The sequence below is a fragment of the Musa acuminata genome, chromosome BXJ2-4 (genome assembly GCF_036884655.1).
Source record: "Musa acuminata AAA Group cultivar baxijiao chromosome BXJ2-4, Cavendish_Baxijiao_AAA, whole genome shotgun sequence".
Lineage (NCBI taxonomy): Eukaryota > Viridiplantae > Streptophyta > Magnoliopsida > Zingiberales > Musaceae > Musa > Musa acuminata.
In genome coordinates, this window is record NC_088341.1 from 41,156,744 (window position 1) to 41,183,306 (window position 26,563).

The following is a 26,563-nucleotide window of genomic DNA, read 5'->3' on the forward strand; positions in this document are numbered from 1 at the left end:
CAACCGTTTCAGGGCAATAGAAGTCACAGCCAATCTTTTTTAGGAGTTGCCAGTATGATTCATTGTGAAATCATCGAAATGCCGAAAACTAATACTTGCTTTGGTCTCTTTATCTGTTTCCTGGTGATAAAACGGAGACAATTTGTGAGCTCTTCCGATGCCATTTGGATTACTATTCTCACTAAATCATATCGCCATTTCAGTAATCATATCATCATCGTCCTGAGAGGACTTCGAAGTCGCTACATCGTCGTCGAGCAGGACACAATCAATGATTTGGGTGCTTCAAGGTAACCAAATATTAATATGAACTACATGTCCAAACATTTTGTGAACCGATTCCTTTATGTGTTTGTTTGCATGCTGAAAAAGATCAAAAACACAAAAAAAATACTTGTGATGTGAAAAGGTTATGATTAGCATATCAAACCCAATCACATGATACCAATACATTGTCAAGTCTCTTTCAAAGCGTTAGTACACAGTCTTGTAGCATTCTCAAGGAATCAATCACTCTACTGTGGTTGCTGTGGAGAAATGTCTATCTCAAGTCCGATGTTAATTCCGTTGTAAGCAATGGGAGCATACATCCACAGTTCGTCCGAGCTCAACAGCTGCATTACATCGAGAGAGAGAGAGAGATGACCATTAAATTACTTTTATTTTTTTTTGACTTGATGCATTTTTTTCTTGAGAGAAGAAGGAAAAGAGAAGAAGTAATTTTGGTGCAGACCTTAATTTGGAGCTGCAAGAACTTCACATAATGGACAGCTTCCTCCAGCATCGTGCTAATGTCAACCTGTCATATGACATCAATTAGCTCCCCTAGATTTGAGGAGAGGATCTTTGGACGGAAAGCGGTGTCATCTCAAACTTACCTTGGTTCCATTGGGAACGAGGTTCTGTAAAATCCTCAGTCTCTCGTTGATCCTCTCCCTCCTTTTCTGTGTTCAGGCATTCATAAGACATTAGAAATATGAAGTTTGTCTTGAAGCCACACGGAAAGAAAATTGCGGGGAACACAATCTCACCCTTGCATATTGACTTTGTGGATTGGTCGATGGCTCTTGATCTGCTCCCTTTCCCGTGCTAAGATCTTGCAAGGCTCTCGAGTCATCTTCCCAGCTGTAGCTGCAGGAGTTCAGACGACAATTCATGGTGGTGGTGTTGCTCTCTTCCTCCCCGTCGCAGCTCCTGTTCCTTCTCTTCTTGCCTCTCTTCGGTGTCTTCACCACCTGCATCAATTCCGATCCCACACTCGTAGCACGCAAGAAGAACAAATCCGTTCACGTTCCTAATCTCATCTTTTGTACTCACAGTGGTGGAAGCTCGAGCCTTCTTTGAGCTTTGGGAGGAGACATCATCCTTGGAACGTGATCCACTCTTTCTTTCAGGCTGCAGCACCTGATCCTGAGCGCCCCCGAGCTCCGCAATCTCATCGCTGCTCGTTTCGCCGTCGTCGAGGCGAGTCGGACCGCCGAGCGGAGAGATGGAGTCGCAGTTGTTGTTCATGGAGGTGGAGCCGACGTTGATCACATCACTCGCGTCGTAGCTATCGTACCCACAGTGGGATCCAAAGAAGAAGCCACCGTACTGGTGAACGTCGAAGCTGGCATCAGCATTATCCCATGAACAGAAGAGCTGATCGTGGCAGTCTTGCTCACTGGATGAGCTGTAGATGCCAAGCAAATGCGCCACCATTTCAGAACCATCATCATCGTATGGCACGGTGGCATCCGATGAGCTCCATCCCGCCTCCTGAAGCACCATCGAAGGCTCCATTTCGTGCGGCGGAGGTATGGAGGAGGAGGAGGAGGAGGAGGAGGAGGAGGAGTACTGTTGCTCAGGGTGGAACAGCAGCCGAGAAGCTACATTTATACAGGCAGAGGAGAGCTACAAAAACCTGTGGCCAGAGAAGGGGTGGGTTGACTTCGATCCTCCAACAAGCAGTCACCAATTAAAATGACCACCGTGGATGATTGGGAGGGACGCTGACTCATGATTAGTGCCACCATGGAAGCCGCAGCTTGGTCGTCCTCGAGGAGCATTCAATGAACCAGCTGCAGAATTCTTCTTCGTCAAGAGAATAAACAATGAGAGGAGGCAACAAAGAGGTTGGCATGATCTCACCAGCACATTCCTCGAATCGAAGCAAGCTTGCATTTGGATCATTAACGGACGTTGAGCGCAATCAATTACTCATCACCCCTAAGTAAAACACTTTGATACATATGCTGGTTTTAGCAGCAGTGCCACAACGACAACACTGGAGTCCTATTTCGTCGGCGACGAAGCCGGCGTTGACGGCCGGCCGGCCTGCCTGCCTGCCTTGCACAGCTGTGGAGAAGAGGATTAGAATTGGAGAGTTGTCGCCTGCTTGCAGACATCCACGGAGTACAAACTCCATTTGTTATTCCCGTCACTGTTTGATTAGTACAACTGCTGAGTACTTTTTTCCGGTGTTTTAAATGACCGACCAATTATAGCTTGCAATCAAAACGTGTAGCTTTCCAGTTTGTCGACTCTTTCTTTCTTTCTGATGACTGCTTGCTTGCTTGTTCATAAATTATAGATTTTATGAGATTATTTGTTAAGCCAATGATGATGAGAAATTAGGAAATAATATATTAATATTACCGAGATAAAGAATATTGAGGTGGATTTGCCAAGTTATAATGTAGATTGAATTTATTGTTATTATTTGTTAACAAAAACATGTATTAAGAAATATATATAATTAAAAAAGTGAAACTACAAGATAATGTAGTTTATTATTGTTGTATTTGTTTTCTATTATTTAAGAAAAATATAATAATATCATGTGGTCATCAGTGTTGATGGTATGATGGGGCTGACATATTAAATGGAAGCATCATTTTGATACATATGAATGTGTACATCTAAAAAATCAATTCTTCTAAGATAAATTTATAGCCAAATTAATCACATGAGCTAAGTTGTTGTCAGTGGATTCCCAACAGAAGTAGTATTGTATGTGACCCTCGCAAAGTCAACCATTAAGCTTTAAGAATACAATATAAGAGAAATTAGGTGGGCTATTATATTAAAGATGATAATATAATGGTTGGACCAAAGGGGAGCAGAGCAAATTGGGCTTCTCTATGACATGCATGAATGTGCATTGATAATAGCAAGACACTGAATTGTTAGGTAAATAAAAAAATCAATTAACTTGGAGAATTGAATGGCCAAAAAGTCTCAATTGGAGAATTAAATTTCATTCATGTTGTAATCACCACAAACCTCATCGCAGAGTGAGTTGAGAATTCAGAGGAATGTTGGAATCATATGATTAATAAGAGAATAACGTTAGTTGTGACCTAACTTCTATAATAAATAAAAAAAATGAGGATTAGAAAACTCTTGTGATAATGTTGAAATTATCAGATTAAATACTTGTAATTTTGAAGGTCAATGTTTGGAGATTAAGTCATCAAGTCACAAGAATCATTTAAGTACTCGCAATGGCATGCTTCTCTCAGTCCAAACTACCTAATCATAGAGAGCGTGCAAAATCATGGGTGGATGGATACATATATATATATATATATATATATTGCCAAATTTTATGTGTGTGTCCCAATTATTTCGATTTATTTTTTTGCTCACACTAAGCTTTGTTGTAGGTAAGATTCATTTAATTAAGACAGTGTGACGATAATGCCCGCATTTATAACTAAAATGTGATGTAATGATCATATCTTATGGTTGATGCTATCTTCCAATTATTTTGGGAACAAGTGCTCGAGTTGTGCATGCATCCAATCAAATGGGCTTCACTTGGTGATTACTACTACTTTCAATGTTTCATTAACTAAATTGGGTACATAATTAAGCATACTGCAGACACTGAGATGCCTAAAGATATAACTAAATGCGATTTCATATACTTAATGGTGACTTCTATTCCTTATTATTATTATTATTATTATTATTATTATTATTATTATTATTATTATATATATATATATATATATATATATATATATATATATATATATATATATATATATATATATATATATATATATATATATAATTTCTTTCAAACGTGATGGAAGCAATATTATTTATGAGTTGCATGAAATAAATTGACTCTTTAAGTTCTTTCTTTTTAATGTGACTATGATGCGATGTTAATTGTGTAATAATATACTAATCAATTTAGATGTTTAATAAAAAATAAATTTTAAATTCTTAAATGGCTAAAAAATAAAAGAAAAAAGTATTATTATTATTGAATATATTATTATTATTATTATTATTGAAACATAAATGGGCGTATTTATGAAACATTTATAGGGTTAAATGTGTTATTGGAAAACTTTGCAAGGATAAATAGGTAAAAACGGCTACACTTTTTTCACCCAAAAAGGAGATTATTAATACTGACTGCTCTAAGCACGTGAGAGTTACGAATCCGCACGTGCAAAAGTTGAATAAATGGGAACCGCTCGCTCTTTCCCGCCCTCGTCTCTCTCATCTCCTTCCCACAAGCCCTGCCGCTCTCGATGGATCTCTCGATCCAATCCGCCATGAGCACCGATTCGAGCAGGGGAGTCTGCAACCCCCCGGTTCTGTGATTTCTGCGATCCGCCAACTCGTCTCCCCCGGGAACAGGTTCGCCTCTCGATCTCTCCCTCTCCCTCTCTCCTCCTTTTTCTTCATTTATGGTTTCCTTCCCTGATCCCTCAATGCGATCGCATTAAGGTCCTAATCCTGGGTTTCTTCTTCCATTTTACCCCCCCCCCCCCCCCCCCCCCCCGGGATCGAAGGGTCTTCCTGCTCTGATTCTTCTTCAGCGATTGATGGTCTCTGTCCTTTCTTCTCGTTTCCCAACAATCTTTGTAGTGACCGTATCAAGATGCTTATTGATCCCACTTCCTGATCTCTGAATCGAAGCACTTGGAGGGTAGTTAATGTTTGCTTCTTGGATCGGTTCACTGGCCTTGGGATTAATCGGACCGCTTGGTTTCTTCATATTGTTTCGCATCAAACTCGATTTATGTAGGCATAGATGCGGTATCATTATTGAAGAGATCAAATTGGGTGCTTAAAATTTCTGTATCTAAGGATGTGTACTGCCATAAATTATTGAGTTCATACGAGGAAGTACCATACAAAGGCTTGGGATTGAGATTAAAGTTATGTTTGGTTATTTCTTCAAGCGAACAACTGAAATGTCATCGACGGCAGACGAAAAAATTGTTGGAGTTAATACCAAAATCAGACCAAGTTTTGTTTGATCTGCCCGATTCTCATCGGTCATGATAAATCCGATGGGATCAGCATTTCCTCTAATGTGCGCGCTATCAATCCAATGAGAATTGGACCAGCCGAAGAAACATCGGGGTACGGCATTCCATTTACTTGTCATGTCCCCCCATGTTCTCTCCATCGGCCCAGGCAGGCGAGACACACACCGGCTGCAGGCGCTTGGCGGCATCGAGGACTAAACCTCCTTTTGTCGGCCGCAGGAAGAGGGCTCCGTGTTTACACTGGGATATCCACAATTAGGGAGCTACAGCGCCAGCCAAAAGCCCAAGCACCTGCTCGGGGTGGTGGACTGTCGAACTATTCAATTGTCTTCCTCTGAGGACACGGGATTCCACCCCCCACCCACGTGACTTGGAAACCGTGGATGGTAGGTAGGTATGGTTATTGAGGTCGTCCTGGTCCTGATCGAGGAATTTGGTGTCCACTGCAGCCAACCTTAGGAGCCGGGGGGTGGTCGGTGAGATCCGCCACCGACGCCGCCGCTTGCCGCGTCCGTGTCACGCGGACTCTGACATCAATCCCGCGTCCCTTCTTGCTTTCTCCTCGCTGCCAAGAAATTGACGCTTCTTCCACACCCCAACCTTTGATGTTGCTCGAACGAGACCAGAGTCAAATGTGATGTGTCTGTGTTTGCAGACATAGATAGGGCTTTAGTTTCGTCGAAAATGAGGTTTTCTTTTTAGTTTATTGTAAATAATTATATAGATATGTCGTCATGCATAAACCTTTGTTAGCTTTGTGGTGCAATACGCTAAGCGGCTATGGGGTACCAACGGGTCGGGGAAATGGGGACAAAGGATGGAAAGTGGGCCGTTCCTGAAGCCCGGAGTGGAGTACAGTAAGGACCCGTGGAACATGTCAAGAGCACCCAACCCTTGTCTGCTGACAAAAGTCCAGGAGCAAGACTAAATGGCTCTATGGGGTCCTGGGGAAATGACATGAACAAGCCTATGTCAAGCCCCCTTCTGGCTTTCAAGTTCAACCTTTCTTCCAAACCTTTTTAGAAATATGGAATTAAGAGTGAGAAAAAGTTGGTCTTTTTCAAAGTCGCCTATTCTTATTCAAAGTCACCCCCATTCCAGTGTCCCTCCTTCGGTACTCCTAACTCGTTCCAAAGGTATGCGATGATGATGACGGAATGAGTTGTTGTGGTCTCCATATATTCTTTGTTATGCGTAAAGGGTGCTACCCTATCCCTGATTCCAGGCTATGGAGTCGAGTCACCATTCACTTAGTGATATATGCTTTTAAGAATCGGGCTTTTAGGTTTGTTGACTTAAACAAAGTATCCGGAAACTCCGCATCTGATGTAGAACTTGGGATGAAACTTGCACATTTTTTGCATCATGCCAGGAAGAACATTGCAGTGAAGTGAAGCTGCATCTTTTTTGACTGTCTTGGGTACCGCCAATAAAGATCATAATTGCAGCATAGCATGAGACCTCAACAGCAATAGGAGCATGATTTTACTGGTTGTACATGACCAGCAAGCAATTCAAGGGATCTATGACCAAGTAGTACTTGCTACATTTTGACGAAACCCAAAATTGAATAGCTAAATATTGTCGTCATCTTCTCTCTGTGTTGATGCATTTGCTTTATATAGTTACCAGAGAAAGTTGATGAATGCGTTTTTTGTCATCAATGGCCGTGTTTCAAGTGTGACCGACTCTCTTATCGATAAACACTAGTAATAGATTCTCAGTTAATTTCAGATGATCATTTTCCTGTTCATCTCAACTCTTTTCTCCATTCATCACAATATCATATGGTAGATACTCCTAAAACCAGCGGTTGAGTTGCATATCTACAATTTTTGTTACTGTTCTGTCGTACATTATTGAGGAAACACCAACATAACAATCAGTGACTAGTCCCTTCGCTTCTGGTTTCTAGATGGCACTAGCTTCTTCTCTTATCTTCTTAGATATTTGTACTTAATGAATTCGCCTGAGGCCACAAACAACCAACCAAAAATCTCTCACTACCATCTGCCATCACAATTTCATTTGGCAGACGATCCTAATGCCAGAAGAAAAAGTCTCATATCTGCAAGTAAGTCCCTGTGACTATCCTGTCATACATAAGGAAACACCAGAAACCTAAACGGTGAGTAATCAATCCTTCACTTTGGCTTCTTGATGACGTGATTCTTCTATATCTCACACAAGCTAACATGCCAAAGACTTCACGACAAACAGCCAAATCGGTATACCCTTCTTCTTCTTCATATTAGCGTGAGATGTTGGGACCGTAGTGTGCCGTGATTGGATTTTGTTGTGTAGACATATTACAAGTTGCACTGCGACTTGAACATCTGATATGTTGTGGTATGTGGAGGGGTTTGGCTTCACAGAAAGTGATTTAGTGGCATAGAAAATAAACATCAGTTGGACCTCTTTCTATCAAGTTCTAACTTGTGGGAGAAGTGTGGCATCACAGCTTATATTTAGAAACATTCCCTACTCATGTTATATAGAGAACAGACCCCAGCTATCTTCAAACTTATCTGAGGAACGTAACATGTGCTGCCCAAAATCTTGCTTGTGATTTTTTAACCAGCATCGACCATAACCTGACTTAAATGTGTTTGTTCATTGATAGGTCGGACACATCATCGTCGGTGCTAGCAAAAAAAAGTAAAGAAAAAAGGGGAAGCTTCATATTCTTTCCAGGTACTGTTTCTTTTATAATTAACAAGCTAAAATTACTCCTAAAACTCTGTTTTCTGAATCGCAATTAGGCTTCTTTATAAGTTATCTTTGCATGACTTCTAATATAAGTAAGCTTTTTGTTTTTGAATTAGACAAAAAACATTTTCAATCTATTATTCACAAGAAACATAAAAGAAGCTCATGATTAAAAGTCAAACCAAGAAATAGGGGGAATAAATACCAGTATCTTCGCAATTGTTCTTTTTCAGATAAAAATCAGAGTGATAAGAAACAAGTGTTTTTATAGTTAGCAAATATTCTTATTGAGCAAGAAATTATTGAAAACCAACTCCTTGTGTGTTCTATTAATGAGCTGAACTCATTATAAGTGATTCCAAGAATGCATAGGCAAGCTGAAAAGAGAGGAGATATTAGGATCCTCCCTCGATTTCCTTTTGACCGAAATCATATTATAAATCGAATCTTTGTGGAGGTGACGTCCAATTATTCCGCCTAAGGGGACGGGCGAGAGACGATCACCTGCCTTTCCATCGAGATCCGAAGCATCCAGTGATGGAGCACGTGATGCAAATTGCTAGATCATAGCTCAAAAAGACCGGTATGTGAGTGCTGTAGCACGATCTCAACCCCTCGATGCCATATCTGAATCCTTAACTTTAAATCCACAGGGCACCAACAAAGTACCAGAGGAGTTAGAACGTATTGGAACAAATGTCATATCACCATCCAGAAAAGAGAGCATAAGATCTGAAGCTAGAGAAATTCCCTCTTTAAAAGGACAAAGATAAAGAAACGGTAGAAAGAGGAAGAGAGAGAGAGAGAGAGAGAGAGAGAGAGAGGAAAAAAAGAAAGGTAGAAAGAAAAGAAGATAGGTTTCATCCACATCTTTCCACAGAGAGAGAGAGGAAAAAAAGAAAGGTAGAAAGAAAAGAAGATAGGTTTCATCCACATCTTTCCACACTCAATCCCCGCTTTTATCCCCCACCCTTTCATCCATATCTCAGTCCCTTTCATTCTCCCAACAGTTGCCAAAATCTCGAAAGAGAACAGAAAACGTTATAGAAAGGCCACGCCACTTTACAAAACGGATGTCCCGGTCCCACCGTTACGATAGGCAGATGCTAACGAGCGAGGTAAACCTGGCGACGGCGAGGACGAAGCGCCGCCGTCGGCTTTAGAATTCCCTGGGGTCCACGAAGATGGTCGGCGGCGGCGGGGCCTTGGTCCAGTCGCCGAGGGCGCCGTCGCTATACTCCTCGGCGAGGCGCTTCACGCACCACAGGTCCTCGGCGCACGAGAGGCGGCTCCAGTGGGGGATCCCCTCGCGGAGTGGCTCGCACGCCGCCACCTCCGCCGCCACCACCCGGCACCCCGGGTCCGTCCGCGCCATGTTGTGCGCGTGCCGGCACACCGCCCGCGCGTACGCCGCCGCTGCGGGGCCCTCCCCGCCGAGCCCGTACATAAGGTACATCCCGAACGGCCGGAACAGGTCGGGCACCGACGGGATCCGCAGCCACGGCAGCGCCCAGTCCACCGCCCGGCTCGCCAGCGCCAGCGCCCGCCGCCACCGCCCCGCGCCCCGCACCTCGAGCCGGAACACCTCCTTGGAGTTCCACACGCTCGCCACCGCCCACGACGACGGCGGGTCCGCCAGGAAGGCGTCCGCCCCCTCCCACCTGGCCGCCGCGGCGCAGCCAGCGGGGACGGCGAGGAAGGTGCCGAGGGAGAGCGGGTTGGCGAGGACGGCGTCGATGTCGCGCGGGAAGAACTCTGTGGCTGCGAAGCGGCGGCGGTACAGGGCCTCGGCGTCGGCAGCGGGGAGGCGGACGATGGCGATGGCGCGGGGGAGGGCGAGGCGGTGCGCGAACACCGGTTGCACGAGGATGGCCGGGGTGCGAAACTTGGAGTAGCCGCACCGCCCCGTGAAGAGGCGGATGGAAGCCTCGTTGTCCTTCTCGGTCGCCATGTACGCGTACTCCGCCCCCTTCTCCTTGAACCATTCCTCCATCCTCTCCACCAGCTTCAACCCGATCCCTCGTCGTCTGTCGATCGACACCAAAGTTCATTAGGCTTTTGCGATTGAGATTAGCCATCAAGAGGTGGGTGGTGAGAGTTACCGGTGGGCGGGGGAGACGCGGAGGCCGAGGAGGTACGCGACGTTCGCATAGATGGGGGAAGGGGCGGTGTGGTGCTTCGCGAGGGACGTTAAGGGGGCGGTGGTAGTGCTGGAGCCGCGGTGGGGCTTCCGGGCGCCGCAGGCCACGGTCTTGATGCACCCGCGCACAATCCCAACGATCTCCCTGCTCTCCGACCCACATATCACCTCCGCTACCTTTGGACAACAATGAGAATTTACTCACAGGGAGTAGGAAATGACACGAGGGGTGGGTCGATCAACTGGGGGGTGGGGGGGTGGTGGTGGTGGTGGTGGTAACAATTTAGCAGGAAAAAAAAAAAGAGGAAAAAAAAGGACAAACGAATTATTAAGTTGGAGAAGAAGACGAAGAAGATGAAGAAGGGAGTACGGACCAGCATGAGGAAGGGAGGGGAGTGGCGGACGCGGCAGAGGGGGTCGCCGAGCAGGTCGGTGAAGAGGGACATGCCGCCGCCGCTGGGCCCTACCTCGCACCTTCGCTCTACAGCCTCCACTCCCACCCTGTCCCGCTCCGCGTTGTACTCCCTGATCACTACCACTCCTCCTTCCACCGCCGCCGCCATCGTCTCCATCATCTCCATTTCTCTCTCCCTTTTCCTCCCTTACAACCCACGTTATACCAGCTAGCTATGATAGCCGATAATGATGATGCTAAAAGAGATCAATGCCTTGGTCTTTCTATCCTCTTCTCTCTCACTGAACTCAATCACCTTCGCAACACTCAACAGAACAGAGAAGACAAATCAGCTCTCTCTCTCTCTCTCTCTCTCTCTCTCTCTCTCTGTGTTGGCTAACGAGGATATGCTCAACTCTCTGCGTCTCTCTTTCTTCTGATATATATATAGATGACTCTGGGCACTCCTAACTATATTGGGGAAATTACCGTGGAACTTCGAAGCATGTAACTGAGGATAAAATGAAGGGGAGCGACGGTGGGGGGCTATTTATACTGGTGGGGAGGTGAAGAGAGAGAAAGGCAGGTGAAGTGAAGGGTTACTTCTCGCTTTAGAATCCCTTTCCTTACTCCCCTCCTTTTGTAGCTCATCAATCACAGAGAGCAGACAGAACAGAACAGAACAGAACAGAACAGAATAGAACGGAGAGCGGTGTGCATATATAGCTGTTAATATATGTATATAAAAACAGGGTAGTGGGGTGGGAGAGTGTTTCAGAATAGAAATGGCGGCTGTGGCTGCGCGGTCCCTCTGCCGTCTTCCTGCGTCGCAGGTGGATCCATCATCCATCTCCATGCCATTATTGCTTGCTCATATACCATGCTATGACTTTATGCTAATATGCACGCATACATTCTGTCATTTTTGGCATGACATATAGATCCACGGTATGATGATGTACATGCATAGCATGGAGGGATGGGTAGTTCAACGGACGAGCGACATAGGAGGCGGCGTGGCACGAAGGGCGCCACTGGCTACGTGGAGACGCCGAGCTCAGCCACGGTTCTGTTGCCACGTGGGCGGCGAGGCGGCGTTTAACGGCGCATCATATAATATCATGATGGAGGGCGAGGGGGAGGGGGAGGGTGGGGCACGTGACAAACCCAGTCAATGATGTGCCAGTGATTACGGCAGAGCACCGAACGCCATCTGCCACGAGATTGACGGAGGCTCGCTGGCGCTTCCTCGTACTTTGGCGAACCGCAGAGCTTCTTTACGTGTTTGGTGGTTTCCCCATTCCACATGAGCTTGCCAGTTGGTTGAAGCGGGGTAACGTATGCGGACGCTGTTCCTTCGGCAGCCGTTCGTTGAGGAGGGGTCGAGGGTGGGGTTTGGAATTGATTGCAGGCGTTTCGAGTCAGATGGTGGGGCAATGATTGGGGATGACCTCCCCATCATTTGTTTCTACCCACGCATGCCACCCATTCACCCTACCTTAGTTAACCGAGAGACCAAAGAAGGTAAAAACATTCCGATCCGAGTAGCTTAAGGGTTAGTCAGGTATGGATTTGGGTATGGTGGTTGCTGCTGCGTCACTGAATTTGTCAGCTCCACCTCGTCTGATCTCCACGTTCCATATTCCATAGCCAGTTTACCATTTGGATCTTTCTGGTCGGGCCCACCTATTTGTTTCTTGTGCTGTGTCTTTTGGCTTTCTTCCCCCTCCCCCTCCCCCCTCCCCACCCTACCCTTCGCCTTCTCGCCTTTTTCTTGTCCTGGCGTAGGGTCCGTCGACGTACCAAATTCCGTCCGTGGAAATGATATGTGAACATGATGAGCCACATCCTTCAACCTAATCATATCTAATCTCTCACCTGTCTGAGCTCCACGAGCATCGTTCGATGGTCGAGTCCTCTCGTTGTGCTCAGAGATGCCATCAATCCCCAAATTTCGATTCTCAATCTAAATCAGGTCCAATTCGGATCGGTCGATCTGCTTCGATCCCAATCTAATACTGGCCCTACCCTCGTAACTCAACTTAGCAGTCAAAGCTCCAAGTCAAATCAGGTTGGACTCACATCGGCATCATTTTTTGGATAAAGATCAAAGAGCCATCGGAGTCATATATCTTGTCACAAATGCTTGGATGGATGGATGGATGGATGATACCACACAGCCGACGCATTGATTTAGGGCAATAAGAATATCCATTCTGATGGGAATTTGCAACGGTCTAATTGGCCTTGGGGGTATGTCGTTCATCGACATCCAGTGCATCATTTTGCATCCGCCACCACCTTCTGCTTTCGGTGCATCATTTTGCATGGTTTACAATGTCATCGTCGGGAAAGTTACCCTTCTTTCCGGTCCGGAAAACGAGATGAAGGCATGGTGAGAGCAGTGAGAGACGATCGAGGACCACAACAACATCACATCTGCAAAAACCAAGTAAACGGCATGGTGTTTCCACCATGTGAGCTTAACCAAGCAAGGGGGAGTTGTTCTTCGTGCTAGCTCATGTTCTCCGACCAGAAGACCGCAGCGGCGGATCTGTCGCTACCTGTCTCGGTTTCTCCGAGAAACCTGATCGACCGAAGCTGTGATCCGGTGCCAGTCCGACCGGTGGCGACCATTACAGGACGCAGCAGGTCATTATTGCTGAAATATTCAGAGACACAGCCAGCTTAATCTAGTGTCGAAGCCATGGCTAATCACATGCAAGTGAAGGACGACAAGAAGACAGCGGTCTCCATAATATTCGCGTCCACCGGATTCTGTCGCCCTCCGCCGGCACCAGCGTCGTGCTTCGAAGACCGTGAACCGACGAACGACACGCGGAACCACCAACCAGCTCCACATGTCTTGTGCGACTCTAAATTCTGATCGTGAATATAATATGATGCCGATGGCTGTGGAGCAGTAGCCATGGCAAGTGAGGCCAGCAAAGCTGCGGCAATTGGACCGCTATGGGTTGCTCAGCACCTGCGAGGTATGGAACATGTGAGGATTCGAGATTCAGAGGAGACGAGTTGACCAGGGAAAGGGTTAACAAAAGGGTGGTGGCGTGGCTCGAGAAGATTCTGGTGTTTGTTTAAGGTTGGAGGAGATGTGTCTCTCTCTCTGCTGTTCCTTCTCCCTCTCACTTGGCAAACAAAAAAAAAAAAAAAGAGAAAATGGGGCACCAATGATTTAAACCTTCAGCGACTGTTGCAAGGTTTCAGATGTCAGCGATGTCTTTGGCTGTTTCTCGGCACGGAGACCCCCCACCAATTACTGCAGTTCTTGTAGGCTTGTAGCTCATGCGGCCGAGGTGGGATTCGGACAAAATGTGCTTCCTTCATCTCTGCATCAGTTTTCCAGTGGATGTGGATGGCTTTGGTCTGTGGTCTGGTCTGCCTCGGAGAATGGTAGGTCTGGTGCTCATGGAGCAAGAGATGTTTGGACCATGCATGATACGTCTCCCAGGAAGCACGGATTTTGCAGCTCGATGCATCTGTCTCACCGATTCGATCTAGCGCATACAGTAGATCGTAAGCATCGACTGAGTAATTATAATGACACGGAAAGAAAAAGACAGGAGTTGGTGCGCCCAACTCGAGGATAAGATTAACTCGAGCAGATCATAATTTCTTCGTGTACTCATCCTTGATCACATTACATGAAACTCCAAGCAACAACAGGAAAACATGTCTACGGACTCTGACATTCTATGAGTGGGACAAAGAGCATCTCGACTTGGAGCCAACGATTTCGAACACCTTGACAACCTCTTGAGAGCGACGGACTGCAGGATAATACTCTTGTTGCTTCTGCTACACAGTTTTCATCCGGAAGAGAGTTTGGTAATGTCTTCTTGCTTCTCTTCTTATCTCTCTGCAGGTAATTTGTGCTTTCGGATTAGCATAGTGAGTGAGTACTTCAACATCCATCTCGATCCAAAAATTTCCTTCCCTAGCTAGTATCGGAAATATTGTGGTGTGGTAATCTCTTAACTTGCGACTTGTAATTGAACTCTCAGCAGCCTCGCTCTATTATTTTAGTCATGTTTATGTCCTGGTGGGTCACCACGAGTAGCTTTCCTGCAACAATCATTGTAGCTTGTCAACGTTTTTGAGGAAACATGGCATGGTATAAAAAGCCAACACAAAGGACTGTGATGTCCCACCTGTCTGTCGCATGGTCCCATTAATTAGTAGCTTGATTTCAACTTCTATTTTTTGCAGCATCATGATATTTAAGCGTTGAATTCTCCACGGCACCCATCGTAGTCTGGTGCTTGATCACACTTGTACGTCTACCCATCCCCCCAAAATTGCCTTCATCAAAGTCTGCTCGATGTCAGCGTCCAATCTTATGTTCCCCCTTCACATCCTGTCCATTTCCTTTCCGCAGACTTTGAAGGGCTTATCTTGAGACACTGCAGCAAATGGTAAAACTGTTGGCATCATCAGAAGGCAAGTACACAAAGATACTCGGAAGCGCGAAAACCGCACCTCTCTCGCTGGTTTTTGTGCGGAGGGGCAATCCCTACGCCGGGAAGAGGAGATCGGACAAGGAGAGCCAGCTCTCCATGGCCGAAAAGTAGAAGCACCGGAGGGAAGGAAGAACGGGCAGCGTGGCCAACTTGTCAAAAGCCCAGCTTGCAATCAACCACAACAATCCACTGGCTCCCAACTCCACAACCTTGAAGTGCACCGTGACAGCTCGGGATAAGAACAAAACCAATGCCATGGTAGCTCGAGAACACCATCATGCATGCCACCATCAGATGACGACTACATGTCATGCAAACAAACCATCATCATCATCACCCATCCATCCTTCCAATTTTTCACACAGGTGCGGCCGTGGGCTATAAAGCTTTTTGTCTTGCTTTGGATCAATATATCTCTCTGACCTCTGGATGATCACGGTGGTGGTGATGACAAGTGTGCAGTGGCCGTGAGAGCTTCGGGGGGGGGATGCAAATTTGTCTCGTGTTGATGACCGGCAACAGGCAGACCACGCAACATCTAATCATTAAGTCTCTATTTCTTTGTCTCTTTGGTGCAGTGACTGCGGTGGGGTCCGGTGGACACTTGGTAGGTCTCCTCTCAAATCCTGCATGGTGATAAGACTGGAGTCGGCAGGCATATTGCATTTCTATCCGCATCGTCCGTTTGTTCTGTGGCCTTCCCTTCTCTCTGCAAGTATGTCCTACAATTTTTTATCCTTTTAATGCATGCATATTGAGAAGAAAGATCATCACCGGCTTGTCCACTTGTGAGTCTCGATGTGCATCACTCCTTACTATTCTATCTTCCCGATCGATACATCAACAATCATCAAGCATAAGAAAATGACGCATCACCATCAGCTCCACTTCTAAGTTTGTAACCTTCTTTTCTCTATGCCCAGACTCGGGAACTGGAAGAAGATGCAGGAAACTTCTAATCGGTGCTGTGAGCTTGAATCTTCTGCTGCACAGATTTAAGTAAGTCCACTTTGTTTTTTTTTTTTTTTAAGTTGAGAATAAATAAAATTCGGGTTTTTAATTATCCTTAAAATCGGTTAATCAAATGGAAGGATATTTAATAATAATAATATTATTATTATAGTAAGGGATAAATTGAGATGATGGTCATAGATTGAAGATATTTCAAATCAGAGTGTGGGTGCTACTTGATCAAAGAAGAAGAAGAAGACATCCATCTCATGAGACTTACAGAAAATGACAGCTTAATCCGAGCGGCTGGGGAAGGGAACATGAACGTGCAACCGAGCACTGACTTCACTATTTTGACAAGCTAATTTCATCAGCGTCGAGAGAGAGACACTTGGACATTATTTGCATCAGGAATGATGTGATGATAAGGATGGATGAACAACAGGACGCTATCGAAGCTATGCAAAACTCACTATCAAGTTGATTTTGAGAGGGAAGAAAATATCATCAACTAATGCTTATGGATTGCATTGAGCCACCACCTCATATGGGTTTTATCTCGATCATGTGAAAATAACATTTTGATTTGATGCATTGAGCTACAACAATGCATCCACCACATCTCATCTCTTCACAACATGGGCTCTACTGCTTCATAACCCAACCACAGGCCCACTAAAAGCCTAATAGAAGACTCGGCATGCCATATCTGAACCGATCGATGATGATTTGGGAATTTTAAATCCTATTTAATTCAAAATTGATTTGATTTATTGTTGATTGAAAAATAATAATAATAAAATGGATCCTCCTGAAATATCGACACGTGGGGTTAGAGAGCCATGTAGGATGCTAACGTAACACGATACGTTACAGCTTCGCTCGACTCGATGACCACATCACCGTTAAATAAGAACATGACTAGCTTTGATCGAGGTTGAACAGTGTGGGAGCAAAAGAAGACAGCAGCGTAGTACATGACAGCAGCGTTTCTTTATGTACAGGCGGCCAACGCAACCGAGAAGAGAAGGCGGGGAGCGGCGGCGCGATGGACCGAATCACAAGTTGCGACAGAGGCAACAAGGAGCCCAATCGAAGAGGGAGGCCCAGATGTCGCCGTGCCCTCGCCTCCGCCTCCGCCTCCGCCGCTGGATCGCCCTGCCCGCCGGCGAAGGACGCCGTCGGGTCTCGGAGTCGGCCTTGCGCAGGATCTCCCACATGACGCGCACGTCCTCGTACTCGCACGTCCTCACCTCCTTCCGTAGCTTCTTCAGCCCTGTTCATGGGAGGCGGCAGAGCGTCAGAAGCCCGGATGGATGAATCAGGCCATCCATGGCGCATGGGTGAGAGAACTTACCGGTCCTTTGGTCGCCGAGACGGGTGGCGAAGCCGATCCACACTCGACGCGCCGGGAACACCACCACCCGCTCCCACCACGCCATCCTAAGTCCCTTCCCCTCTTCTCTTCCTCCGACGAGAGAGAAAGAGAAGAGTTGCCGTCCCTGGTTGTGGAGGAAGCGTCTCTTATTCTGCAGCGAGGTGCACGGGCGAAAGAACGCGTGATCAGCGTCGTCGACAGCCCCCGCGACGCGGGCTTGGGATGTGGCGTCGTCCGCACGCGTCGATGCTCCAGTGGGCGGGGGGATGTTTCTCGACTTCCTTTGAATTCTGCACGCCATCTGTTTGCGTTCGGGCCCAAGTGTCGATGCTCCAGAGCATGGAACGCTCATGTATTCTTATGGACGTGTCTCCGTCTGATGGATTTGTAGGAGAAATGGATACCCATTGGGTTTGGGTTCGATCCAGATTTGTGAGTGCCACACCCATCACCATCGCTAATGCTGGACTAATTCCTTTTACATAAAGGTAAAATTACAAATATCTTCCATACTAAGTTATCCACCGTTGGATCCAACATTTTTGCGTTGTTGTACGCTTCTAAACACCGGAATGGTCATTACGCTAACTCGGTGGGACATTCGTGTGACCCCACAGCTGGGTGCCCCTCCTTACTCTGGGTAGCTTTCTGAAGGTTGGCGGACGGGTAGTGAGTATGGAAAGGCAGGTAGATTTGGATCTGTCAAGATGGTTCGTTTCATTTAACCCGACTTGAGTACGTAATGCGACGAAAGACTTCAAGAACCGTGACATGAAGCTGTAGTTCGGTCTGAGAGGCGAGATGAAGATGAGGGGGGAGTGTGAATAAGAGATGCGCTTGATCGCCATTTCCTCGTCGCCGACCTCCTAGCGGTGGCGCTCCTAGCCCTCTCCGAAGGGCTGGCCTCCGCCTCCGCCCCTGCCGCTTCCGTCGTTGGTCGCCGATCCTCGTGTCCAGATCAAGGTCCGCGAGGTCGGCAACCGGACCGCCATGTCCAAGGCGAAACCGATGTCGGCGTCGTCCAGCCCAAGGAGTACTGGGATTACGAGTCCATACAATGAGGTAAGCGAGATTCCCAATCCCTACCCAAATTCTGACCCTAATTCCTTTCTTTCGTGTTTGGGTTTGATAGACTATGTAGCGATGTTGGGGTTACATGAAATGGTTAACTGAACTGCGGTTCATGGAGATTTTTGTTTTTTCCTTCGGTGATGATTTCTTGAGTATAGAGGAAACCTATTTCGTGTGCTTCATATGTAGTTGAACCGATCTGCTGGTTTCTATACTTTGACGTGTTTCTTGGATGATTGTTAGTTTCTTGGCGTTTTCATGTTTCAGATTCTTATTCACAGTTGATAACCAGGCCCTGAGAATCTTGGGCTTATCAAGAAATTCCGAGATATGAGGATATTGGTTCTCGATTTGGCGGAGTTTCGATTTGTAGTATATGGATCTCTGCCGCTGTAGTCTCTGTTAGTCTTGATCGGGTTATTGCAGTCCCCACTATCGGTGGGGCATGTGAGGTTTCGAAGCCTTACCCAATCCCTTGTTCTGATTCGTTTCTTTTTTGTTTGGGCTTCATAGATTATGTAGCGATGCTTGGGTTTACATAAGATGGTAACCTTTTCATTGGATTTCTCTAGCTAAAGGTTATAGTTGCATTGGATTTATATTTTGATGATTTCTTTAGCATTTCACGTACCTACTTTGTATACTTCACATATAGTTCAATCAATCTGTTGGTAGCTATACTTTGGCATGTTTCTTGATTCTTAATTACAATTGATAACCAGGCCCTGAGAATCTTGGGCTTACCAAGAAATTCCGAGGCATAAGGATCTTGATTCTTGTTTTGGTGAAGAATTGATTTGTAACGTATGGATCTTTTATGCCTATAATTCTTCATCGAGTTATTGCAGTACCCAATCGGAAACCTTGCCCAAACCATGTACCTAGCTAGTTCCTATCCTTTTTGTTTGGACTTGATAGATCATGTAGCGATGTTGGGGTTACATCAGATGGTTACCCTTTTCAATAAATAGATCACCTTGGATTTATTTTTTGGATTTATGGTTGAATCAATCTGATATCTTTCTTGGATGATTGTTAGTTTCTTGGTGCTTTTATCGTTCGGATTCTTATTTATAGTTGAAAACCAGGCCCCATGAATTTTGGGCTTTTCAAGAAATTCCAGGTTACAAGGAATCTTACTTCTTGATTCGACGAAGATTTGGTTTGTATTCCGGGGATGTATGATGCTGCCGTAAAGTCTGTTAGTCTATCGTTGGGGAGTTATATTAATATAACTCCCCAACGTCCGTAGGGTAAGTGAGACTTGCAAACGTTGCCAAACCCTAACTGTGATCATTTTCTTCTTTTTTGTATGGGCTTGATGGATTATTGTGGGAATGTTGGTGTTATTTGAGATGATTAACCTTTTAATTTTTTTTTCTTTCTGCAGTTACACGTGCTAAAGATAAATTACATTGTATTCATAATTTGACGATTTCTTTAGCATTTGATGAAACTACTGTGTACTTGGTTTATAGTTGAATCAGTCTGCTGGTATCTATACTTGACATTGTTTCTTGGATGATTGTTGGTTTTCTTTTGTGTTATTTTCATGTTGCGGATTCTTATTTACAGTTGATAACTAGGTCTCTCACTCTCCATCAGTGGTGAGATTCTGAAACCTTACCGGAATCCTAACCTCAATTCCTTAGTTGTTTTGGCTTGATAGATTATGAAGCGATTTTATGAAGTGATATATATGAGATGGCTAAGATAAACCATCTTCTTAAGAAGCAAAGATAAACCATCTTGGATCGTATGGTGATGATTTCTCTAACATTTCCCCAGTCTTCTTCAGGTACTTCATGTGAACCAGTTGTATACTTTTGGGCATGTTTCTTGGTATTTCCATGTTTCAGATTTTTATTTACAGTTGATAACCAGCCTTCTAAGAATTGTGGGCTGACGGAAAAAATGTCTAGATGGAAGGATCCCAGTTCCTGAAACAAGTTCCTCGTCATGTAATTTTTAATTTGGTTCCTTTTTGTTTGGGTTTGATACGTTAGATACGAATGTTGGGTGGGTAATCTTAAGATGGTTGAACTATTCAAAATAATTTTTCTTTTGCAGATCTAAGAGTTGGATTTATATTGTCATGATTTATTAGCATTTCGTGAACCCATGAATTCATTGTTTGACATGGCTTTGGTGCTCAATTTAAGAGATACGGATCCTGTTACCTAATTTGATGAAAATTTCGTGTGTATTGTGTGGATATTTACTGCTGTGCTGTGTCTATTTAGAGTTAATTCACCAAATCATTTCATTTATTCCATAGTAAGCCATTGAGATTCACTTCAGCTAGTGTTGTATGTATATTAGGACTAGTTATCTAAAAACATACAGCGGCAAATACAGCATTTGCAATAAGCAAAAAAAGCTAATAAAAAGAATATTATCCTTTCATGAATACTAACAATTTGCCACCTTTTCTCGCCTATTCCCAAAAACTGTCTGAGCGAAAAGGCCTTCATCTGAGTTATCGAGAGCAAGTCGTTTATTTTTAGTGATGTCGTTTTACTGGTTATACGAAAACATTTTGTCATTTTATCCTGTTCGCTCAATATTATCGACAACTTACGAAAGAAAAGGTGCCAAATTTCTTTTCTTTGTTGCAGTGATCAGGATGACAAATGGGCTTTCAAAAAAGTTGGCAGAGTGGCCTTGAGAGAGTAAATTGAAATATTGATGTTTTTTTTTTTTCTTGGAGGGAATGATTTTTTTTCAACAATAAGTTACTGTTAATCTTTGCAAGCCTGCGAAGAAAACAAAAAAACTTAAATTTATTATTCTATAACAAAAGGTTCAATGTATTGATGATATTGATGTAATTTTTATCACATTATTTTTCAAATATATTATTGATTATGTATTCTTATCGAGTGCATATAGAGTTCCTTCATGAGAAATTTATCTCGTAAAATATTTCTTCATTTATTATTGAGAGCACTAGATATCTTTCGTGTTTTATCAATCAAGATGTGTTTACTGTATATAAAATAAATATTATTATTTTTTTAATACGTGTTTATTATCATTTTCACATTAAACTATTAATATTTAAATATATTTTTATGAATATTAGAAAAATATTTTTATTATGTTTTAAAAGTTCTTACAAGTATGTATTTGTTTTAAGAGTTCTCTTTGAAGACTCCTGCAATTATCAATAATCTGATTTTAGTTACATATTCATGACAACTCACAATTGTGTCATCGCGACAGCAAAAGTTATCCTTTTAAGCAAGTGAGATTGCTTACATGACTCGAATCAAGATTAATTGTCATCCACAATCTAAACGTGCAATAATTTTAATATGACTACAAAATCCCAAGAGACATACCTGAACATTTGACAAACCACTGATACCATTCGACACCTTAATAATGTAAGTCACACTAACATGTTAACATAACTACTTTCACCCCAAAATAAGGGGGAAAAAATAACTAAATTTTATAAAATGTAAAAATAATTCTAAATTACCATATATGCCAGCAAGCATCTGAAGACAAAAATAAGTTATTATTCTATAACAATAGGTTCAAAGTGAAATTAAAGTTAGTTCATTCCGGTGACTGTTATTAATATATTATTATTAGTAAACCAAACATGTTCGATTCCATCATGAGAAATTTATCTTATAATCTTATTATTGAGAAATTTATCTTATAATCTTATTATCGAGAAAGTGCATCACTAAATATCTTACTAACGTGTTTTATCAATCAATCAAGATGTGTTTACTGTATAAAAATTATTATTATTATTATTATTTAATACGTAAAATTACTGTAAAAACTATTAATATTTAAATGTATTTTATGAACATTAGAAAATACTTTTATTATGCATTAAAAGTTCTTACAAGGTATGCATTTGTTTTAAAATTTTACTCTTCAAGTAACAACGAACCAGCTAAATAATTAATTCTATCCAACAATTAACCTTTAATTAGATCATTTTTATCATTTTTATTTTTCTTTCTATAATAGCCAGCTAAATCACAAATTGGCTATAATACCAGCTATTGCCAGAATTTTTATTATCAACCAAGTTTAGACTAAAATCCAAGTCTAACAAAGGTGATCAAAATGTATTTTTATGCATAGAACTAGTCGAATTAACAGTGCCACTTGTGCAAGATCAAACTTAAAGCCCAAGGTAGTACTCAAGAACAATAAGAAAGTTGACATTAAAAAAAAAAATTGAATATATTATGTAAGAAGACTGTGTCTAACTGTACCCATCCATTTGGCCAAAAAAAAATCACAAGTTGGCTATAATACCAGCTATTGCCAGAATAAGTAATAATGCAGACAAGATTACAAAATATCACAAATTTGAATCTCTCCTATACCAATGGGTTAAATAGACGAGCGCTCGCCTAGGTGCTTGGGCAAGGTAAGGCCTAACTGCCTCAAGGTGGACCAAGCGTCGTGCTTCAGTGAGGTGTGACCTGAGCGCTCGCCTGAACCTAGGCATTGAGTGTCTCAAGCAAGCGCCTGATTTAAATAAAGTAACTGAAACAAAGTTTTACGTCTGTTTGCCATAGATGCAACGGACCGAGGCTTCCTTTGTCGCCAATAGACAGGTTTGACAGCCTAGCCTTCCCCCGTAACTTCGTTCTGCTACCGCTGCTTCCGTGTGCAGCTCCTTCAATCATTGAGGGAGAGGACCGTAGCTTCCTCCACCACCAACGGACGCACACCTTTGAAGCTTCCTCCGCCCACGATGTCATCATCTATAGCTTCTACCGTTGTCGCTATTGCCATCCACAACTTTCGTCGCTACCGCTACCGCCATCTGCAGCTTCCTCCACCGCAACAATTGTCGTCCGAAAGTTCCACTATCGATAACTTTTTCTCCCCCTCTTAACAGTTCTTTTCTTCCCCTCCAACTACTGTTAACAATAGTTTAATATCGTATTTTTATTTATATAATCATATTTATCAATTATATTATATTTTTTTTATATTTTAATATTTTAGAGTGCCTCGCTTTGCTCGAGCTGAGCGTTTAGGCGAGCACCTAGTGTCTTGAGCATTTTGGGACCTTGGCGCACAACGCTTTTTAAATCACTGTCCTATACAAAACTTTTAAGCGCACAAGCAAGTAAATATGAGAATTTAGGATAAATATTTTAAAACAGAGTAAAATGAAAGAATACTTCATCAAGTAATGAGAAGGGCTTAATAACACTATAACCATCGGAGAAGTCTCCTATTAAACAAAGGTTCGATAGTAGTTGAAATGAAGACGTCTGAATGTCTTAATAGAAATTCAAGTGTAGCATAATGAGACAAATAGATAGTAAAATTTTGATAAATGCATAATGCAGAATCTCAAATAGCATAATGCGATAAATAGCATACTGTAGAATCTAAAATGTCATGAAGAGTATAAATAATTTTGATCATAATCAGCATTAAGTTGAATTTTTTATGTCAGACATCCATCAATGAGAATCAATAGGCGATATAAAACAACCACATACAGGAAAAAATATAAAGAGAATAATGGAATAAAGTGCATCACTACAATGAAATATGTTTAAATAATGACAAAATATACTTCTCCTATACTAAGAAGCTTAATACCAAATAACAGACATAATAACCTTTCTTTAAAAACAATTAGTCTAAACATCCAGAATCTTGATCTAAAGGTGACGAGCATGCATAACCGTGATTATCCCTACACAGAAAACATTTGTAAAGAGTACCTCATTCTTGGTTTCCATAAAACTCTCTTCAATTTCTCCCTCCATAAAGCCAATGTCCTAAGCCTAAACTTGGCCATCCATACTACTGTCTCACAATGTGATGCTGTGGCAAATTCTGGAAAATACAATGCATGAAGTTTCAATCTCAATACCTAAACCTGAGTATTAGAAAACTACTTAAGTCGTGGAACTCACAATATAAGGACAGTCATTCCTAGCTGCTAAGCATAGGATAAAAGAGAGATCATATATTCCTTGCTAGAAAATTTTATGCTAAAATGTCAATTGAACTGATAGCATTAATACGAAAACAGAAGATTGAACTTAATGCTGGTTGATGAAATTTCTTAATGCAGGTTTGGGCCAAAGCACAAGTGAGGATGCACTAACATAATCACCACATTGTATACATTGCAAATTGCAATCTAAGCTGCAATCTAAGCAGCATACCTCTGGTCTTTCAGTTCTGCACTTGATGCACCTTAGCTGAAGACATACAAAAATAGTACAAACTTCTGTAAAGTGATTGTTTCCTAAAGCAAATCTTCATCATAGATATAATCTCAGAGGTTATCCTCTGGTCTCATTTGTTCCCTACTTACCGGCAACACTGGCCTGAGAATAACCAAGTCCTACTTAAGTTAGCAGCACTTAGTGGGGCAAATTGCCTTTTGAATTATTTGTCCATGATGTCAAGGAAACTACTAGATCTTTTTAAAAGGAAGTAACTGTCTCATTTGATGCTCCCCCACGAGACTAATCTACTTTTTATAAATCATGCACCGGACAAGTTCTTGTTTCATTGTAGCAACATGTTTAATTTTCTCAGGGCAAACATATTAGCATAATCAATTGAACACACCATCGGGTGACTCATGGAAATATTAAAATGTAAAAGAGAGAAGAATGATCAAGAACTTTTTCAACCTGAAAGAAACATGACATACAACAAAAGAAAATTCAAAATGGCTCCCACCATCTCAGTGATATGCCACCAAATCCTGTAGATGCTCGATTTATCATCGAAAGTCCTAATGGTGCTATCTATATCTTTTCATCTACTCCTTAGCACATGTAGCGGCCAACATGTTCGATACATGCTCTACACCCAATCGTTTTACAACGTATATTAATTTGTATAACTGGACAACCACCAAGAATTTCAGTACAACTCTTTTTTATTACAAAGTTCTGAATAATTCCATATTTTAAAGCTTGGATATATGCATTAAAATTTCTAATTACAAGAGTTTAGATGCAAGGCCCTAATCTTTAACCACATAAAATGCTAAATCAGTAGATGCCTAGTCTTATCCCAGTCAGAAGTTGATGATTGCAAGGAGACGAACAATCAGAATAGATACGCACCCTCCTCACATTTCCCTTGATATATTTAAATACATGTAAAATGGATATCTTTCTCATTGTCTCACCTAAGTATATCATGTATGTTCTGCAAGATGTTTGCAATAAAATTGAAGGAGAAAACTACATGTTTATCATAATAAAATTTCAAATGCAAAAGAGAAGAAAGGAGGAGGAAATCAATCAAATTGGTTAGGGTGGTTACCAAAAGCTTGGAAACGGATCAAAGACACAGCCGTTCATTCGATCAGGGCAAGCGACCACCTCGGCTGGGTTCCTGCGTGACAAGAACGGGGACGCCGATCAGAGAGTATAGGAAGAACGCTCTTGCTTTATTTCCATGGAGCGAGTGACCTAAGAAGGGAAGGAAGGGATTCTAGATAGGCGTTTGGAAGAGATCTGGGAAGGGAAGGAGTTCTTGCTAGGATTTCGGCGGTGAGAAGAGATTCGGTTTTCAAGGTGAGAGAGGATTCTTGCAAGGGTTTTGGGGTGAGAAGTGATTCTTGCCTCGGTTTTTGGGGTGAGAAAGATTCTTGCAAAGGAGAGAAGTAACTGAGAAGGGCATGAGGAGAAAATCTGCTTCGTTATCGAGTTCCAACAGCCACAATAGGGGCACGCGGCCACCGTCGAGAGATCCTGCACGACCAGAAAAGAGACACCGATCACAAGGAAGAAGGAGACAAGAAAGAACGAGGGGACCGATCGAAGACGAGAAGAGTTTCTTGGTAGGATTTTAGGGAAGCGAGAAACCTGAGGGGAAGAGGCGGAGAACGACGAACAATTCCAGCGAGCAAGAAGAGGGCGGGGGCGCGCCACGCAGAAGAAGGCGGCTCTTCCTCGCATCGTTGCAAGCTTCCTTGCAACCTCTCTCCCCGGAAAGCGATGCTCATCCGCGAGAGTGGGGAACCGAAAGGGGTCAAGGTAGAAGAAGAATGCAGAAGTATCAATTAATTTTCTCTATTTACTTAATATTAAGTAATTAACTAATATATTAAGTAATTTTCTCCATTTTCTGTTTTTAATTTATAAAAAAATACTACAATATTATTGAAGAATATTAATAATCAACAGA

The 26,563-nt window shown here is 43.0% G+C and overlaps 2 protein-coding genes and 2 long non-coding RNA genes across 6 annotated transcripts; 1 reads left to right on the top strand and 3 right to left on the bottom strand.

The window, feature by feature from the left end:
* Positions 1-318: 318 nt before the first annotated feature.
* On the bottom strand, positions 319-2,407 carry LOC103982923 (transcription factor RSL2). Its single transcript, XM_009400013.3, has 6 exons — positions 2,230-2,407; positions 1,318-1,868; positions 1,032-1,235; positions 879-944; positions 734-799; positions 319-614 (listed from the first exon to the last, which is right to left on the bottom strand). The coding sequence occupies exons 1-6, from the start codon at positions 2,405-2,407 to the stop codon at positions 516-518; spliced, it is 1,164 nt and encodes a 387-aa protein (XP_009398288.2). The 3' UTR covers positions 319-515.
* Positions 2,408-8,892: 6,485 nt separating this feature from the next.
* LOC135610914 (probable N-acetyltransferase HLS1) lies at positions 8,893-11,132 on the bottom strand. Of its 2 annotated transcripts, XM_065105968.1 has the most exons (4): positions 10,503-11,132; positions 10,184-10,305; positions 10,091-10,150; positions 8,893-10,015 (listed from the first exon to the last, which is right to left on the bottom strand). In XM_065105968.1, the coding sequence occupies exons 1-4, from the start codon at positions 10,707-10,709 to the stop codon at positions 9,148-9,150; spliced, it is 1,257 nt and encodes a 418-aa protein (XP_064962040.1). In that variant the 5' UTR covers positions 10,710-11,132; the 3' UTR covers positions 8,893-9,147. The 2 variants fall into 2 exon arrangements, with proteins under 2 accessions (XP_064962040.1, XP_064962038.1); XM_065105966.1 differs by having other exon boundaries at positions 10,091-10,305; positions 10,503-10,955.
* Positions 11,133-16,926: 5,794 nt separating this feature from the next.
* LOC135610915 (uncharacterized) lies at positions 16,927-20,469 on the top strand. The gene is made up of 3 exons (XR_010486380.1): positions 16,927-17,817; positions 17,947-18,391; positions 20,199-20,469. It is a non-coding gene; the product is annotated as an uncharacterized LOC135610915 (long non-coding RNA).
* Positions 20,470-21,666: 1,197 nt separating this feature from the next.
* Positions 21,667-26,418, bottom strand: LOC135610916 (uncharacterized). Of its 2 annotated transcripts, XR_010486382.1 has the most exons (4): positions 26,242-26,418; positions 25,999-26,127; positions 25,697-25,768; positions 21,667-24,241 (listed from the first exon to the last, which is right to left on the bottom strand). It is a non-coding gene; the product is annotated as an uncharacterized LOC135610916 (long non-coding RNA). The 2 variants fall into 2 exon arrangements; XR_010486381.1 differs by having other exon boundaries at positions 25,697-26,127.
* Positions 26,419-26,563: the final 145 nt, after the last annotated feature.